Source organism: Osmerus eperlanus, chromosome 17 (assembly GCF_963692335.1).
Source record: "Osmerus eperlanus chromosome 17, fOsmEpe2.1, whole genome shotgun sequence".
Taxonomy (NCBI): Eukaryota; Metazoa; Chordata; class Actinopteri; order Osmeriformes; family Osmeridae; genus Osmerus; species Osmerus eperlanus.
In genome coordinates, this window is record NC_085034.1 from 7,313,998 (window position 1) to 7,333,389 (window position 19,392).

Sequence of the window (19,392 nt, forward strand, 5' to 3'; positions counted from 1 at the left end):
CTGCCGTGATTTTCCAAAAAGCTCTATAGAGAGACACACGAGTCACACTTCATCCAGAGGTATACAACTTTTATTCTGTGAGTCCCAGAAAGGCACTAAAATAAAGTGAGGAGAGCGGTACGAGGCCTGGGGGCGGGAAGGGTGGACTGAACCGGAGAACAGATTTCACAGACACGCAAACGACACTGAGCACAGCTCCACACACGACGACACAGCAACGGATTAGCTACACTACGTCTGGGATCCTCAACTAAGAAAACGGGGCCCCTCAGCGTTTATTGATTGATGTGATTTAAATCTCCCACGTCAATGTTGCCAAAGTCCTTGGAATCACAGAAGTAAACAAAGAGAAAACAACAGCAGATTTTTTTTTTTTCTTTCCCCAACTTCACACACGAGCGCAGTCAGCTTAGTTTAGTACATGTTGTTCCTACTCTCTCTCTGAAAGTCAACCATGAGAGATGCAGCAGGGTGTGCCCCCCCCCCCCCATGTTCAAAATACAATAGGTGTACAAGATGGAAATGCTCCAATACTAGTGTCAATAAGTGCAGAATCTTCCACCTGGATGGTGCCCCACCCTCTGGATCTAGCCTCTAGTTCATACACACTTTCCCTAGGTCTGCCCCAACAACCTGCTGTACACATAGCCCCTTTAGAGTACTGGTAGGATGTTAAGGGCAAGTGAATGATCTATTAAGCCTGGGTTCACTTCAAAGACTTAGGGTCTTTGAATGGGTTTACTACAATATGAGGATACAGTATGGAGTACTGGGATGGCGAGGGTGTAGGTGAGGGCTGGGTGGTAGGGTGTAGTATGTAAGGGGCAGGATCTAAAAGTAGGCCTATATATGGAGGTAGATGTCAGGGTAAATAGAGTACAGGCATTGGTTGGAGTAGAGCCTCCATGTTTCATCAATGCTAGTGTTCAGGGGTCATGTCCTAGGTTTATGGTACAGCAGAGTCTAGTAGGGTCTACAGGGCTACCATGACAACATAATCAAGTGGGAGGTCCTTCAGTAATGCAGTATAGATGTTTCGAGAGCTCTGCTGTTTATGGCCGGAGTGTGTCCAATCAAGGATGAAGACCCGCCTTCCTTGTAACCCCATTGGTCACAGTTCATCCTTGTAGTAGCCCAGCTTAGCGAATGACATCTCCCTGCGAAGCTGCATCACCTCCCAGAACATCTGTTCAGCTGAAAATGTTGACATAAAAAGCATTCACGTGTGATTCATCTCCCATCTAATACATCGTATATCTATATTATTAGCAAAAGTAGTATCAAATAGTATTTTATCCAATGATATACTTGGTGACATGATATTCACAACTTTTGAAAGGTACACTTCCACCATGATTAGTTAAAAACCATGTCGTCATGGTTGCAAGGTGGCAGAGATATTATCAGAGTGACATTGCAGGGTTTTGGGAAATGAAGACGCCATGTCGGACACAGGTGAGCTCACCGTCTTGCTGCTTCACCAGCCCTTGTTGAATGTAGCGGATGTAGGTGAAGAAGTTACACACCGACGTGATCTGGAGAGACAGAGAGAGAAAGAGAGACAGAGAGAGAAAGAGACAGAGAGAGAGAGCAAGAGAGAGAAGGAAACGGAGAGAAAGAGAGAAATTGGATGATTCGCTTTCTTCAAGATGATCCGACAGGACTGAGACAGGACCGGCCCTCACCCTGTATCTGCAGTAGGGAGACACGTAGTAGTAGTTGCTGGAGTCTCCGAACTTGATCCTGTGCTTGCAGGTTTTGGTCTGGCCGCTGAGGGCACATTTTCTGCGGGGAGGGAAGAGAGGACGAGAGATGAGGAAGACAGGGGCAGTCTGAGACCGAGACGCCAGGTGAGAACGCCATGGTAGAGGGAGGGAAGGATGTACGGAGGAGTGATACAGGAAGGGCAACATGGGGACACGGGAGGAAGAAAAGTAGGAGGGCGTGCGGGGGAGGAAGGGGCGAGAAAAGAATGAAGACTCACGTGACCACCTCGGCCCTCCGGCCACTAGAGGGCAGCAGGACGGGCAAGGGGGGGAACGACAGAAGGAAACACAGGGGAAAGACAAAGAAACAGCGACGGAGAGGTGACGTGAATGGGTGGAGGCGAGGTGACGTCGCTGAGAAGTGCTTGAAGGGGAGCGTGGTGTCGAGGGATGCGGAGGGGGACAGACAGAACAGAGAACCGTGCTGTGGTGTGTGTGTGTGTGTGTTTCGCCGTACTCACTTTGGTCCTCCGCACTCCACAGCCGAGGCCTTGACGACGGGCAGGGGCTGGAAGCCCACCGGCTCCACACTCAGCGTGTTCCTCTCCACCGCCTCCAAGATGGCTGACCCCAGCTACGGGACAGAGGTCAGGGGGTCAGGGGTCCGAAAGAATTCTGAAGACCGCTACTATACAGCATCTGAGCGATAGTAGCTAGGTCCTACCACAAGAGGGCGGTCAGGCTGGTTTTGAGGGCTACAGAGGGTTTGTGTTACTCATGGAGGTATCACATTGACAGTCATTATGATGCCAGTTCCTTTCACTGCCATTGTGAGGCTGGTGGCTCAGCTCCAAATGCACACGTGGGCGGAGACATCTGGACTGACTGGACTTGAAAGGAGCTACACGCTGAATTAGATGATTGGCTGATAGTGACCACCAGGGGGTGGATCTGTTCTGGTTTCCTGAAGGACAACTCCTATTGGCCATTCTGAACAGCCAACAGAACCAAGACCAAACAACTAACGAATACCTGGAAACTGAATACCTCCATTCATGGAGAGATTTTCATATCAGTAGTTTACAGAAACACACACATCCACACACACCTCGCTCTTGGAGAAGGTGAGGCAGGGGTGGATATCTTCTCTGTAGACTCTCTCCAGGAAGGAGCAGCTCCTCTGCAGACTGGGCTCCTCCTTCCAGGCCTTGAACTCGCTGAAGAGCAGACTGTCCACCTGAGGAAAACACACACACACACACGTATCTCTATAAACACAACACACACACATGCCTGTTTCCTATTCTCATGCAGTGTGTGGCCTTCCTCTCCTACCTCCCTGCAGTCTCGTACTATGGGCTGCGTGACTGACAGCTCCGCCTGGCTGCCCAGCATGGCGGAGCTGGTGCTCTTGTTGCGGCCGTGGCCCTTCTTGAAGGGGGTCTTGGTGCCCGAGGGGAGGTCCTGGCAGGGGGAGGTGGGGGAGGAGGAGAGGACCAGAGTCTTCAGGGCCAGCACCTCCGCCTGCAGCACGTCAATCTGGCGGGAGGAGGAGAAGAGTTTCTGACACTTCAAAACTAATGTCATATATCGTTTAAATATGTGTAACTGTACACAGCCTTACACGTATGGATTGACACTGTCTGTGTGTGTGTTCTCACCTTGCCCAGCGCCTCTTTCAGCTGTTTCTCAGCAGTAGCCTGCTTAACGTTGGCCTCACGGACCATCTTGTGAGCTTCCTGGAACAAAGGTCAACACAACTGATTATGCACAGTACCACACACACACACACACACACACACACACACACACACACACACACACACACACACACACACACACACACACACACACACACACACACACACACACACACACACACACACACACACACACACACACACACACACACACACACACACACACACACACAGCAGCAACCCAAGTCTAAACTGCCACCCAGCAAACCGAAGAAAGCAGAATCCACCACCATAGGGGAGAGAGAGGGAGCTAGAGTGCGAGCAAGAGCAAGAGAGAGCGAGATCGAAACAATGCCAACAACACAATGCCCGTTGACGTTTCTGAATAAAACTATCAAAATAAGAGTGTGAAAACTGTGACAGGGAGACGATGGTGTGAAAGAAAAAGAGACAGACAGGAGGGAACGTCAGTAAAACAACCACACAGAAAAAGAAGGGAGGAGAAGGGATGATGTTAGGCTAAAAGGAGGAGGAGGAGGAGAGAAGCCAGAGACCAGGTGTAGTAGTAGCTGTTCATTAGTGGTGACCAACCTGGAAGAGGCTGGCAGTGAGCTCCTCCAGCTCCTGCCCCAGCTGATCCCTCACCTTAGACAACCTCTCACACTCCTCGTCCTTCAACTTAAGCTCCTTCAAAATAAAAGTCACACCAACAGATACAACACAAATGACAGAAATAAATCATGGCGTAAAAATAAACTGACATACACGGACTCCTTATGACAAAATAAATTTAAAAAAAAGGGGAAATGTTTTTTACTGCAATGGCAATGAGATTGAAGGTTTGGCAGAAGTGGCATAAATGGCTGCTGGTCGATGGATTTCAAGAGTGTGTTGTTGGCTGGCAGGCACGCACAGACACACAAAACTAAAAGTAAAGCATTTCTCATTTCTGCTAGCGAGGCAATACACAACGCTGGTACAGAAAACAAACAAAGCTATAGATAAGTTGTCGGTGGAATTAAGACGGAGAGAGAGATGGAGAACCCGAGAGAGAGACCAGTGTGTGTGCCTCCTTGTCTGAGCTGCTTAGTCTCTTCTCTCTGTCTGCAGGGATTAACTACGTCGCTAACCCCCGTCCTCCACTTATCCCTCACTTCTCTCCTGCTAGCCCCTCTCTCCTCTCCTCTCTCCTGCTAGCCCCTCTCTCCTGCTAGCCCTCTCTCCTGCTAGCCCTCTCTCCTGCTAGCCCCTCTCTCCTGCTAGCCCCTCTCTCCTGCTAGCCCCTCTCTCCTGCTAGCCCCTCTCTCCTGCTAGCCCTCTCTCCTGATAGCCCCTCTCTCCTGCTAGCCCCCCTTTCCTGCTAGCCCTCTCTCCTGCTAGCCCTCTCTCCTGCTAGCCCCTCTCTCCTGCTAGCCCCTCTCTCCTGCTAGCCCCTCTCTCCTGCTAGCCCTCTCTCCTGCTAGCCCTCTCTCCTGCTAGCCCCTCTCTCCTGCTAGCCCCTTTCTCCTGCTAGCCCCTCTCGCCCCCCTGTCTCTGTGAGCGAGTCATTTTTGCATGCTCGTTGCTAGTCACTCCAACTGGAATAGGGCTGTGACGGTTGTGTACCTTCTAGAGGGGGGGGGGGGGGGGGGGGGGCATGGATCAGATCCAGGTTGCCAGTTAAGTAGCCCCCCCCCCTCCCAGCTGGGAGAGCCCATGCCATAATAGAGCACACAAACACTGTATATCTACACAGGCATACACAAATGTGCACACAACTTTACACACACCCGCACTACACACACACACACACACACACACAACTAATGACGGGTGGACCATCCCCTTCTGCGGCATAGTCAGCCTACAATGCCCTGTAGAGAATAATTATAGGGGTAATGGAAGGGTTGTTTCATCACAAGCCACCGTATCAGAGCAGGATTAACCCACGTTTGGACTTATTTCACCAGCACACGCGCACACAACTGAACAGAAGGGAATCTGGAACCTTCTAAATCACAGGCACAATTTTGTCTGGCAGGCTGCGAAGTGGAGATACTAATGTTAAATATAAACTCAAAAGAGAAGGGGGTAGGAGGTGCTATAATAGCAGAGAACAGTGCAGATAATAACCTATATCTGCCACTCAACTCAAAATGGAGGAGAGAGCAGAATGTGAATGTGGCTCTGTCTGAGTGTGCATGTTAATGAATGTGTGTGTGTGTGTGTGTGTGTGAAGGGTAAAGGACAGTTCCAGTGTGTGTGTGTGTGTGTGTGTGTGTGTGTGTGTGTGTGTGTGTTTCTCAGAGCCTCACCCTCTGTGCCTTGGCCAGTTCATCCTTCAGCCTCTCGTTGCCTTTCTCTCTCACCTCCATCACCGAGGGGCTGCGGAGGCGGGACAAGCTGCTGTCACTCAAGCCCAGGAACTCCTCCCCTTCCTCTCCAACCAGGAAGACACTTTCTGCTGACTCCACCTCAGAGCGGGCGGAGGGCTCCAGTCCTGGAACACTGAGGGGTAACCATGGAGACACGTCTTTAAACCAGACATAAAAGCAATCAGAGAAATCTGAATATTGATCAACCAGTCTCCTACCTGCCATTGTGCGCCTCATCATTGCCAAGATGGCGGGGGGCGGAGTAAACAGGCTGCGTGGGCAGCTGGTCAGCCCTCAGGGCATTGGGGGGGCAGGGGGCGGAGCCCAGTGAGGGGGTGCGGTAGAGAGAGCTGGGCGGGGCGCTGTGTCGCTGGGGGCGTGTCTCGGCCAGGCCGTGGAGGTCCGGGGTGGTGGGCGAAGCCAGGTTGACCTCATGGAAACCTTCGAGGGGTTCGCTGGCCATGACCTTGACCACATCATACACCACTCTGGAGAGGGGAGAGGAGAGAGAGGGAGGGAGGGAGGAGGAGGACGAGGAGGGAACCAATGGAGGTGGAGGGTGGTGAAGGGGGGGAGAGAGAGAGAAAGAGAGAGAGAGGATAAACAAATGATTTACATAATAATAATGGAGCTTTTTGGATGTTTTCAGTTCTTGTACAGCAGATCTGGTTTTAATGGGTCATCCATACCATAGTGAAAGCGAGGTAGGAGGAGGACAAGCTGGGGGCTCTGTCAGTGCTGGTCCACTCAACTCCTGGCCTCTCAGCCTAGTAGTGCTTCTGCTGTGGAGAGAGAAAGAGTGGAAAGAGGGAGAGAGAGAGGGAGTGGAGAGAGAGAGAGAGAGAGAGAGAGAGAGAGAGAGAGAGAGAGAGAGAGAGAGGAGAGAGAGAGAGAGAGAGAGAGAGAGAGAGAGAGAGAGAGAGAGAGAGAGAGAGAGAGAGAGAGAGAGAGAGAGAGAGAGAGAGAGAATTCAATTAGGATGGTAAAGATCCATCTGCTCTCCTCAGGGAACTGCTTTCAGGACACTTAACACTCGCCCCCCTCTTTTACTCTGTCTCTCTCTCTTTCTCTCACACTTGCACTCACTCAATCTATCCCTCACTCGTTCACTCACCGTATCTATTCCACATACACTTTCGCACAGCAATAAGTAACATGTAGACACAGTTCCTTCCTGTCACTGTCTCACCCTCTTCCTTTCTCTGTCCCATAGACAGACAGTGTGTGACACACTTACAGTAGCATTCCAAAGGTTAAACCCAGTGCCAGTTACTGTATTGTTACAGTATCAGGGACTTATCTAATGAGGTGTCCAGACAGGCCGATCCCATTGGCTAGCCAGGCAGAGTGTCTGCTTCCTGACGCAGCTGCTGGGGTGACGGACCTGTCTGTCAGGAAGGCTGCTATGACAACGGTGCCGGTATTAATGTCAGCTCAGCCCTGAAGTCAGACAAACCTGCGGGGCTGGTCAGTGGGCGTGGACTACAAAGAGACAACAGCAGACAAGAATAGAGCAGAGCAGGCTTACACACTGACGAACACACACCCAGCCAGTTAGAAACTGAGAGCTGTTCATGTGCTCATTAAGCACCACAGAACACAATCCACAGAACACACTCACTCACTCACACACACGCACACTCACACCCACCTACAGAAACACACTCCCACCCACACACAGGGGCAGTGTGTGGGTTGGGGACGATGAACAAGCCAGCACCACAGATGGTTTAGTGAATGAAAACATGGCCCCACGAATCCCTGCCCCATCAGGTCACCGGCACAGCGTGTGTGTGTGTGTGGGTGTGTGTGCATGTGTGTGTGAGAGAGAGAGAGATGTATAATACATGAGGTGGTTGTTGTATACACACATCCACTCCTGCAGACCTCAGGTCTGTCATAGTGAACTAGCTTACTCTTGCCAGCAAGGAGGCGAATGACGCTGAAAAGGAAACAAGGCCAGAATGAGAACCCTGTCCAGCCATGAAGAGAGCAGAGTAGTGGAAGAGATGAGAGTACAGTCGAGGAGACCAAAAAACCCTGTCATCCTCCTGTTCCCTTGGGAACCAGGCCAGGGTAGCCACTGTAACCTGACACCCTCCAGGCCAGGCCGACGCAAAGGCTGCTGGGTAGGATCTGCATTAACCCATGACGCCCCAGCTCGGCTCAGGTGAGACACGGAGGGGGAGAGAGAGAGGGAGGGAAAGAGAGGGAGAGAGAGACAGAGAGAGAGAGAGAGAGAGACAGAGAGAGAGAGAGAGAGACAGAGAGAGAGAGAGACAGAGAGAGAGAGAGACAGAGAGAGAGAGAGAGAGAGAGAGAGAGAGAGAGAGAGAGAGAGAGAGAGAGAGAGAGAGAGGGAGAGAGGAAGAGAAATGAAGAGTGAGAGTGAAACGAAGAAGACTTCCTTTGCTACGCTTTCCCTTACAGAGACAGGGGGGCATTGCATGTTCAAACAAACAGCAGTGAGATCTGTATGCTCCTGGCTTAGCACCACGCTGATGCCCCAACCTGATGTGTGGTGACTGCTAGACTGGCCAAGCAGACTATACACATAATGCGGTTTGTTGCCTGGCACAGATTACTAGTGTTGAAATACTGTTGCCTGCCCATGGCCATGCTAAATGCCTCTTAAGTATGAGTGCATGTCTGTGTTTTTTGTGTGTGTGTGGAAAACCAGCAGGGGAACCGTTGAGATTGCATCACACTAGCCCCGGAGTGTGTGTGTCCACTCACTGCAACCATCTGCCAGGTGTTGATCAGAGTGGATACTTGATATTCAGGTACTGCCCCTCTCATCAAAAATTGAGGTGCACCAATCTGCCTGTGCTTTTGCATACATCCTCACCATCAACATCACACACACACACAGTTACCAATGCCACTTTCTGTCAGTGTTAAGTTAGTTGGTCGCGTCATTCCTACTTGACTATGGTGGTGAAACCAAGATTAGTTTGATGTAACTCCTGATTGTGAAGTCTCACTCTCGCCTGAGATTCCTTTATTCAAATGTACGATCTGTGATGGGTCAGATCTAATCTCTGAGAGCTACATCCCATAGCAGGTTCCTTATCAGAATGACGACACATTCGACGTGAACGTTACATGGCCAGCTGACAGCTGACTAACCCCCCTTCCCCCACTCCATTCCTCTCTGCCTCTCCCTCTTTCTCTTCGTCCTCTCCACCCCCCCTCCACCCCTCATTCCCTGCCAGGCAGAATGATTCATGTCTCCTCGGAGTGTCCTGTTCACCTACTCTGACACAAGCACAGTATTAGCCAGCTGAAGGGAAATTCGGCCCATCGGTGAGAAAGAGTACAGGACAGGTTGTCATGTACTTGTTGTTGAAAGTCACACAGCAGCGTCTAACTGATACAGCCTTGCCGTGGTTGCTACAGGAATACATTTCAACGAGCCTCATCTGACCTGTACTGGTTAGGGGAAGGCTAGAGTCAAAACGGATATTGACAAGCCTGTGTTGTAGCCCTAGGCCTGAAGCTAGATGGCCGCCCAGCAGGGAGGGTCACATGGTGAGTCTGACTCTCTCCCTCTCTGTTGCTGAAGACAAACATGCCTCCTCTTCTGTTCATCACAAGATACAACCCCTCCTGACCTGGTGTGGAGCACAGGAAAGTCTAACTATCTCCCCCCCCCCCGACCTCGTCATTTTCTCTCTCTCCCTCTCAGGAATACTGAGGAAAACAAAGGAGTCCCTGTCAGACCCCTGGCGTTACGAGACATAACTCCTCCAAACTTTCCTCTCACCCCACTCTCTTCTGTGCTCTGCACCATTACCCCAACACACATGCAGATACACACACACACACATTAATAAACGAAATGTCTTGACCAATAAAGCTCAATTTGGATCTTGAAGGAATATTAGATAGCCAGTCTACTGAAGTACGCTTTACATTCCTACTTGATAAAGCTGTAGGCCTGCAGTCTAGCATCAGCCCCATGGAAGGGTTCAGCCCTGGACCACTGATGAAGCTGCTACCTAGATCACATGACATGGGGCGCACTTGAGAAGTTACTTTATCATTGGCCATTACTTAAATACAAATCCAGCACTCAGTTAAATGAGTATCATTAATGACAAGGCCAGAAAATATGTATTAATTACAAAAATAATGATTAATTGGCTCCAGCCTTTTCGCTTAGACTTGAGAGCTGACTTGCCAAATGTGCAGACGGTTCCACGTCCCCTATAATGACTGTGCCTACATGTGCATGAATGTTGTGTGTCTAATTCAAACTGCTGGTGACCTCCCATGATGCTCATTCTGTTCTGTTGCTGACAAGATAAATTGCCGTTTGCTGTCAGCTGCAGGGTCCACTGAAAACGGTATCAGATGTAATATCAAAAGGCTAAAAGCTGTGTGGCCTAATAGTTTTTAATGCTATATTGTGCGTCTTATAGCATTCACTAATGTGGATATTTGCAATAATTCACCGCGTATGCCCTCGTTGTGTTATACATCATTGGCTAGCACGTTAGCAAGTATGCTAGCTTAAGCTGTCAACCGTAGAGTTCGTGTGTCAACTCACCCTACACCGACAGCCGTCGGTGTCGAATAATAGCGATCCCGAAAAAATCCACCGAATGCATAAACCTGGAGTCGCAGCGTGTTTTATATTACTTTCGCCGGACAGGACTGATCTGACGATGAACGTAGTCGTTGCCGATTTGGCTGGATACATATGAAACAACGACAGCTAGAGGAACTGAGCATCCGACTGTCCCGTCTGTCAGTAGGCTACAGTCACCTGCTTCGCTTTTCCTTGTTGTCCACCGGGTGGGAGTATGGGCGTGCCGTGAACAAGCTTCACAACCTAACTGTTACGCATGCGCATGCCACTGTCAAATTTCTCTTGTTCACCTCTGATGACAGCAAGTTACAATACGATGGCAAAATTGTATCCATGCCTCTGCCTAAAATTGGCGATTGCCTTGAATCGTTATTCTATTGTGATTCTCACCCACAATACTGCGAGATGGCCAATGATAAAGAAAAGAACACATTTGTACTAGGCTAATAGCCTTTTACGTGGTATATTTATTTTGGATTATATATATGGACCCCAATACACACACAATATAATATAGGCCAGGCTATTATTTGCATAAAAACCTGAAATTGAAAGGCTTAATTCATTAATTAATTTCCCAAAATGTGTGGGGACATACATTTTCTGAATTGCGTGCTCTAAAGCGCCCACCACAGGACTATCTCAAAAGTAAATCCCATCTTCAACCACCAACCTTTTTATACTTCATCCTTAAAACGTCATATTTTCATCTTTCATAAATGTTGTCCTCAGAGATCCATAGAGCTGTTTAGCAAAACCTCCTGCACAGTTATGCAAAAACTAGACATGACTACAGAGATGGTAATTTTAGATTTTGTTGGCCTGGGTCAGCACGTGTGTAATTTTTAGTCTCTGTCTGTGTGTGCGTGTGTGTGTGTGTGTTTCTGCATAGCTGCGCATCACGTTCATGGGCGTTCTTGGCAGAGGCAACAGGTTCAAATCCTGACTGGTCTTCTACTAATAACCCCAACCTGACTAATAATTAACATCCACATTACAGCATACACTACAGGCAGGCTGTCTATGGAAGTTATAGTATGAAAGAAGAAGAAGAAAATAATGCCATCGCAATTTGATTTACTATCCAGTAATCTGTGTATTTGTACTTTGTCATTATGGACACAAGCAGTTTTGTGGTTTGCATTACTGTCGCCGTATGACTCGTATGGACTGACTGACACCGACAGATTTGGAGATTTCTCTCTAAACATCAAAGGAACTGTCAAACGGATGACTTGATGTGGGCCAATCACTGACACCGAATTATCCCCGATTTTGATGAATATCAACCGGATTACTTTTTATTGCGGTGATTGAAGATGACGGTGACTTACTCCAGTAAAGTCGCCAACGCGACCTTCTTCGGTTTCCACCGACTGCTGCTTCGATGGAAAGGCAGCATATACAAACTGCTTTACCGGGAGTTTATAGTTTTTGTCCTATTATACACCGTGTTGAGCATTGTGTACAGGTAATTCACTTCTCCTTTTTATCATGTTCAGTCTTGTTTAGACTCATATGAAATATTAATTAAAATAAATGTTAAAGAAATCTTGACAAGAACCTACAATCACTAAATGTTTATTCAGAAAAGTCTATACAAATCTATACGTTTTTTCTTTTTATTCTGTAGGCTAGAAAACCATTAGAAAACCATTATCTTAACCAAAGAGTACATTTAACTCAAAAATAAATAGCCTTAGTCGTAAACTGTACAGGTGTCATAGCAAGGCATTTATACAACTTTTTTTTAAGCTTTTAAACATTTTAAATAGTCGATAGTTAATTTTGAACACAATTTTAGTGTCAATTCGATCCAAATAAACTGTATACTGTGTAGCCAACTGTGAGCCTGCTTATGTAGCTAAATTAGGTTTACAGGAACGTCTTTAATAATGTTTGTAGTGAAAAACACAAACATGTTTTTTTGTACACTGACCCCCCAACCCCCCCCCCCCTCACACACACACACACACACACACACACACACACACACACACACACACACACACACACACACACACACAAAGTGGTGTTAGATTCCAGTTATGCAATAAAAAAAAATAAAAAAAACATTCATAGTTATTATCTGTGACCTGTGCCCAAACTGTTCAATAAAAATAAATATCCTATCATTTCTCATTATTTGGGTTTTAGAGAGTACATTACAGTATGTTCAAACTGCCATAAACAGAATGCCGTCAACATGTGTCTCCACAGGCTGGTTCTGTCGGACCCTCAGAAGCGTTTATTTGAGAAGCTATCCCTCTACTGTGACAAGTATGCTGAACAGATCCCAGTTACCTTCGTGCTTGGTAAATTTGAATGATTTCAACTGTGATCATAATAAATTACAGGTATTGTTTTGTAGCTGACAATAGAATAAGGTTTTTGTAGGCATTTGGTGTGGTTATAGACCTACCATTTAGTCCAACAGAGAAATCTTTTGCATTGTTCTTGTACATACTTTTACCAACCTGTCTATGAAACATAGAAGCCAGATGAAAATGATGGTTTTAGCTGTTCCAACCACTCCCCCAAACTGATTCTACTGGGACACTGCACTGTGTGATTGAGTTAAAATGGATAAATCATTAGAGGATGGGAAGGAAAACCAGGGAAAATGGAGCCTCATTTGCCATCCGTGCCAGAGTGCCTTGCATCACGTCAGGGTGTTGTGTAATCCTGTGTGTATGTTCCAGGGTTCTATGTCACTCTGACGGTCAACCGCTGGTGGAACCAGTTTGTCAACCTACCCTGGCCTGACCGCCTCATGTTCCTCATCTCCAGGTCCGTCCGTCCATCAACCCGTCTATTCATCTGTCCGTCTTTTGGACTGTTTGACTCATCCACACTAGCCTCCACATCTCTCTCTCTCTCTCTCTCTCTCTCTCTCTCTTTCTCTCTCTCTCTCTCTCTCTTGTTCTCTCTCTCTACCTCTCTCGCTCCGTCCCTCGCTCCAGCTGTGTACAGGGTCGTGATGAACATGGCCGCCTGCTGCGCCGGACGCTGATGCGCTACGTCAACCTGACGTCCCTCCTCATCTTCCGCTCCGTCAGCACGGCCGTCTGCAAACGCTTTCCCACCATGGACCACGTGGTGGAAGCAGGTACGACCTCCACAGGAGTGCCTGTGTGGCCTCTGCGACCTCTACATGACCCCTGCCCTAACCATACACCTTTAACCCTTGTGTTATCTTCGGGCCATTCTGACCCATCAGTCATTGTGACCCACCGTCGTATTGCGACAACTTTACCGCATACAAAAACAAAGTGAAGCATTTTCTTTTAACCGTTGGGCTGTCTCAGACCCCCCACATTGCAAAGGTTAAAAGAAAATTATTTTTATTTGTTTTTGTATTCGGTAAAATTGGGGAAACATAACGATGGTTTGTTATGAACCTTTGGGTCATGTGACCCGAAGGCAGCACAAGGGTTAAACACTTCCCAACCTCATGCTGGAGGCAGGTATGACCGTCGTACGACCCCTACGGTCCGTGACCTACATGACGCCTCCTGCTCGCCCTCTTACATTTACATTTAGTCATTTAGCAGACGCTCTTATCCAGAGCGACTTACGGTAAGTACAGGGACATTCCTCCCGGGGCAAGTAGGGTGAAGTGCCTTGCCCAAGGACACAACGTCATTTTGCACTGCCGGGGAATCGAACCAGCAACCTTCTGATTACTGGCCCGATTCCCTAACCGCTCATCCACCTGACTCCCTCTTCCGCCTCTCCTTCGACACGTTTTCTTCTTATCCCTCATCATTGTCTTTGTCTCGGCAGGCTTCATGTCCGCAGACGAGAGGAAGATTTTCGATAATATCAAATCCCCCCACCTGAAGTACTGGATCCCAGTGGTCTGGTTCTCCAACCTGGCCTCCAAGGCTCGCAAGGAGGGACGCATCAAGGACAGCGTGGACCTCCAGACCATCCTCAACGTCAGTTCAATGTGTTCTGCTCTGATCTACAGCATTGTACTCTGCTCTATGTCCTCTGCTCTACTGTGTTTCACTCGACTCTGTCTCACTACGCTCCGTTCTGCTGGGTGGTACTGCACCCTACACTCCCATGACGTGCTATTCTTGAGGTCTTGAGAAACGGACCTCAGATTTCAAACACATTAACAGGTCATCTCAGGTGATATCCTCGACCGTTTTTGCATTCCAAGAAAGCAGATCTATTTGCTGTGCTGTGTGTACTGAGGTATAAAATCACTCTGACCTTCAGGGCTAAGGCTGACTAGGCCTGCCACCTTTATTCCAAAAAAGACCCGTGACTCATGTTGCTTAGTACGTCTGTCTGTTAAAATAACTTTCTGTTTGTATGTGTGTGCATGTCATAGTAATTTACTGCAGAGCTAAACCCAATATGCTAGTGGGTTCTCTCTATACCTTTCATACTATCTGTTCCCACCTCTTTGGTCTTTCTGTCCTTACCTCTCTTTTCCTGTCCTTCCCCTCCTCCCTTCCTCTCGCTGCCTCCTTCCTCTCTTTCTATATCTCCCTCTGTAGGAGATGAACAAGTTTCGGAGCTGGTGCTCCACTCTCTTTGGCTACAACTGGGTTGGGATTCCATTAGTCTACACACAGGTACTCACACAGACAACCACTTTCTCTCCAGTCTCTCTCTATCTCTCTCTCTCGTTTTCAGGGCATCCACTGGTGGTGGACAGTCAGTGTGGTGTCTGATTCCCCCCCTCTGATGTCCTTATTCATCTGTGTTAGAGAGCGAGTGTGTGGAGGGCACGTTCGCCTCTCTTCCACTCTCTCCTTCAAATCCCTGTTGTCCCTTTCTCTCCTCTCATATCCTCTAAATCGGATTCATCCTGACGCCAGGCTCATTAGCTCTCTAAGCTTACACCGGAGATACATCCGTAACCTTTGGCAATGGGCACATTTGGGCTGAACTGCCCGTAATAATCACCGCAGAGAGCCATAACACTGGAGCAGATACAGAAGATGGGAAGCTCAGCCCCTGGATAATGAGCTTGTGTTGCTCTCTAATCTCTCTGTCTATCTCTCTCTCTCCTTCTCTCTCTCTCTCTCTCCCCTTATACAAACTGGATCATCTACCTCATGTACAGCATAACGTTTCTCCGTCGCTGATTCTTTTTCCAACCCCTCCCTTGCCTTTCTTCCCCCTCTGCCTCCTCCTTAAATCCCTCCCTCCCTCGTTCCCTCCCTCCCTCGTTCCCTCCCTCCCTCTAGGTAGTCACTCTAGCAGTCTACACGTTCTTCTGCGCCTGCATCATCGGTAGGCAGTTCCTGGACCCGTCGCGGGGCTACCCTGGTCACGACCTCGACCTGTACGTCCCCATCTTCACTCTGCTCCAGTTCTTCTTCTACTCTGGATGGCTCAAGGTGCACATGCCTGCCGACCACCATAAGCCTACTCCTCACCCTGCACCCCCTCCCTGCCGACCACCCTCAGCCTACTCCCCACCCTGCACCCCCTCCCTGCCTACCACCATAAGCCTACTCCCCACCCTGCACCCCCTCCCTGCCTACCACCATAAGCCTACTCCTCACCCTGCACCCCTTCCCTGCCTACCACCATAAGCCTACTCCTCACCCTGCACCCCCTCCCTGACGACCACCCTCAGCCTACTCCTCACCCTGCACCCCTTCCCTGCCTACCACCATAAGCCTACTCCTCACCCTGCACCCCCTCCCTGCCTACCACCATAAGCCTACTCCTCACCCTGCACCCCCTCCCTGCCTACCACCATAAGCCTACTCCTCACCCTGCACCCCTTCCCTGCCTACCACCATAAGCCTACTCCCCAACCTGCACCCCCTCCTGCCGACCACCCTCAGCCTACTCCTCACCCTGCACCCCCTCCCTGCCTACCACCCTCAGCCTACTCCTCACCCTGCACCCCCTCCCTGCCTACCACCATAAGCCTACTCCTCACCCTGCACCCCTTCCCTGCCTACCACCATAAGCCTACTCCTCACCCTGCACCCCCTCCCTACCTACCACCCTCAGCCTACTCCTCACCCTGCACCCCTTCCCTGCCTACCACCATAAGCCTACTCCCCAACCTGCACCCCCTCCCTGCCGACCACCCTCAGCCTACTCCTCACCCTGCACCCCCTCCTACCTACCACCCTCAGCCTACTCCTCACCCTGCACCCCCTCCTACCTACCACCCTCAGCCTACTCCTCACCCTGCACCCCTTCCCTGCCTACCACCATAAGCCTACTCCCCAACCTGCACCCCCTCCTGCCTACCACCCTCAGCCTACTCCTCACCCTGCACCCCCTCTGCAGAACACGTCCCCCCCCCTTCGTTTCGACCATCAAACCTTTTCTTTAACCAATCCTCAGCCCTCCTCCTCCGTCTCCTTCACACTCCTCTGTTAAGACACGTCCATTTGCTCTCGCCTCCGTCAGACGAGCCCTTTTGTTTTTTGGTTGACTGCTTGGTTCTGGTGCTCCAGTGTGTGGCAGCTGTGCTCGTGTGTGGCAGCTGTGCTCGTGTTGTTGTGGATAGTGGGTCTCATTTGAAGGGACTGCTGCCTGTCTGTCTATCCGGAAGCCTGATCCCACAGAGAGGAGACTGATGCTGTTGTGTTTAATGGAAGATTAGACAGCCCCAGGCAGCAGCAGGAATAGAGCATTTTTACGGGGGCTATCGAAAACATTGTCGTTCAGTGGCATCAAATAATGACGTGCAGATGTCCACGTCACTCGTCCAAACATTTCTCCGTATGCGTTGTAATTATCAATCAATTGCACTGTCAGTTGGTGCTTGTCTGTCTAAACAATCAACTTGTTTCCCCTCTCCAGGTAGCGGAGCAGTTGATCAATCCGTTTGGCGAGGATGATGATGACTTTGAAGCCAACTGGTGTATCGACAGGAATCTACAGGTAAGAGTCCACCCCCTATACTAGTTTATTACAGCCTCTTTGCAAGTGAACAGTATGAGTGATGTGTCCTGGCCAATAGTTTTTTGGGGGTTTGCTGACTGCCTGATGTATTGATTGGTGTGTCAGGTGTGAGTGACAGATTTATTGACCAATGAGGTTTTTGTTAGGTATCAATGCTGGCAGTGGATGAAATGCATATGAGCATTCCCAGGATGACTAAGGACATATACTGGAATGACTCTGATGCCAGACCGCCCTACACACTGGCAGCTGCTGAATACTGTATACCCTCCTTCCTGGGCTCCACCACGGACATGGGGTAAGCAGACATGGATGCACGCACACACACACACACACACATCCCAACACACACGTCTCACTCGTACTGATCATTTCCTGGATTTCTTATTCCGTGTCTGCTGTTTGCTTCCAGCCTATCAGATATTCTGCAGTTTGAGGAGATCGACACCAACCTCAGCGACTTCCATCCCCAGCGGCAGGAGTCCGTTCTGTGCCGTGTGCGCCGGCTCCTCAGCATCCAGGAACCCCCCGAGCTGGTCCCGCCGCGGCACGCCTTCAAACGCCACAGCAGTGACATCTCCAGCATGTTCTTCCCCTTCGTATCTGACTGCAGAGTGCACCCCGGGATGGACGATTCACAGACCCCGGCGTCCTCGCTCCCCAGATCCAACCACTTACCTCCTCCCACCTCCAGCCCACACTCCCCCCATGCCCTGGACACCTTGGGCACTCTGAAGGAGGTGAGCAGCGGCCCCTCCTCCCCCGACACCAATTCTCGCTCGCGCTCCCCCTCCTACACAGACCTGCCCACGGTGGTGGTCAGCCCGCCTTTCGGCAGCAGTGGTGACACGGACAATAGTGGTCGTCATAGCGGCACAAAGACGATGGACAACGGGATAGTGTCTGGAGGTCTGCTTCTCCAGAACGGTAGCTCACAGCCAGAGCAGGCCTTGCCGAAGCCTGGTACTACAGTAGAGCCGTCCCCCATGGAGGTAGCTCGGGGGTTGGATAACCCCGTGTACAGCTCAACCCAGTTGGGCCCCAAGAAGTTTCGCTGGAGTATCCCCAAAGACAGGGCCAGGCCCCGGTGCAGACACCTGTCCTTCCAGCTGTCCAGGCAGGCTTCCATGAGCTCTGTTCGTAGCCTGCCCAGCCCCAGGGTACTGGGGAGGAAAACCCCAAGCCTCAAAAGATCCGCCAACTTGCCAGCTGAACCTGCCCGGCCCAGAGCACCAGACACTGACGTCCAGGCCTCCAGCAATGAGGAGGGTGACAAGAAGCAGGGACCTGCTGACAGTCAAGGAAACACGGACGGCTCCCAATCACAGAACTTGTAACATTCTGGGAATGTTTATCTTTGTTGTGCCTTATTATAACAATATAGGCCTCAACTAGGGAAACTGCACTTTTGATCAATTATTTGTATAGATATCCTGTGTATTTATTGCTACTGCTGTACCTATAAAATATTAATATTTCAGGTGGACATACATTATGTATTAATTTAATGTATCATTCATTTCAGTGTGTGTGCGCATGAACATGTGTGCATGATTAAGTATGTTTGTCAACAAGCTTAAAACAAGCCTGTGGTCGAAAGGTCCAAATGCTCCGCTTTCTGATATCCCTGCTTGCCTCTCCTGAAGACATCTCCCTCAACCTGAACTTGAGGAGCAAGGAACTAAATAAAACATGACCTATGTGCCCTCTTTACTGAACGATCCATAGTTGGACACAACTAAGGACCTGGAAAACAACTTGTGTAAGAGGAGACGTGCTTCTAAGCCTGGAACACAAGGAACAATTTAATAATATGAAGATCATTCTTAACCTGTTTACGCTCCTGTTTCGCCCGCGAGACAAAAATGCTGCCTCCCCCTTCCTCAGTTACGACGCACTAAATTCTAACAAATATATTTTTTAGACGCTACACATGTTATACATCGTTGGAAAGCTACGATTCTTGTGCTTCCATTGAAATAAACCAATTCAAGATCAAGTCACAATAGCAAGCAAAGTCAACGTCTTTTTCCGGTGAACATTCCTTCAACAATGCCAAAGAAAAAAGTTGTACTCACCCTAAGTTGTTCAAATAGGTCCAGGTGTGCAAATCATGCCATCAAAACTTGATCTGCGTAAGT

At 49.4% G+C, this 19,392-nt stretch overlaps 2 protein-coding genes across 3 annotated transcripts; one reads left to right on the top strand and one right to left on the bottom strand.

Moving 5' to 3' along the window:
* Positions 1–52: 52 nt before the first annotated feature.
* Positions 53–10,568, bottom strand: rab3ip (RAB3A interacting protein (rabin3)). Of its 2 annotated transcripts, XM_062483284.1 has the most exons (13): positions 10,313–10,568; positions 6,450–6,542; positions 5,979–6,248; positions 5,701–5,893; positions 3,998–4,093; positions 3,368–3,445; positions 3,042–3,245; positions 2,815–2,943; positions 2,228–2,340; positions 1,985–2,008; positions 1,686–1,785; positions 1,466–1,535; positions 53–1,194 (listed from the first exon to the last, which is right to left on the bottom strand). In XM_062483284.1, the coding sequence occupies exons 3-13, from the start codon at positions 6,221–6,223 to the stop codon at positions 1,112–1,114; spliced, it is 1,335 nt and encodes a 444-aa protein (XP_062339268.1). In that variant the 5' UTR covers positions 6,224–6,248; positions 6,450–6,542; positions 10,313–10,568; the 3' UTR covers positions 53–1,111. The 2 variants fall into 2 exon arrangements, with proteins under 2 accessions (XP_062339268.1, XP_062339269.1); XM_062483285.1 differs by lacking the exon at positions 1,985–2,008 and having other exon boundaries at positions 10,313–10,564.
* Positions 10,569–11,349: 781 nt separating this feature from the next.
* Positions 11,350–19,075, top strand: LOC134037947 (bestrophin-3-like). Its single transcript, XM_062483515.1, has 10 exons — positions 11,350–11,825; positions 12,575–12,669; positions 13,057–13,144; positions 13,318–13,463; positions 14,141–14,295; positions 14,869–14,946; positions 15,565–15,717; positions 17,150–17,230; positions 17,398–17,549; positions 17,664–19,075. The coding sequence occupies exons 1-10, from the start codon at positions 11,674–11,676 to the stop codon at positions 18,586–18,588; spliced, it is 2,025 nt and encodes a 674-aa protein (XP_062339499.1). The 5' UTR covers positions 11,350–11,673; the 3' UTR covers positions 18,589–19,075.
* The last annotated feature ends 317 nt before the right edge of the window (positions 19,076–19,392 follow it).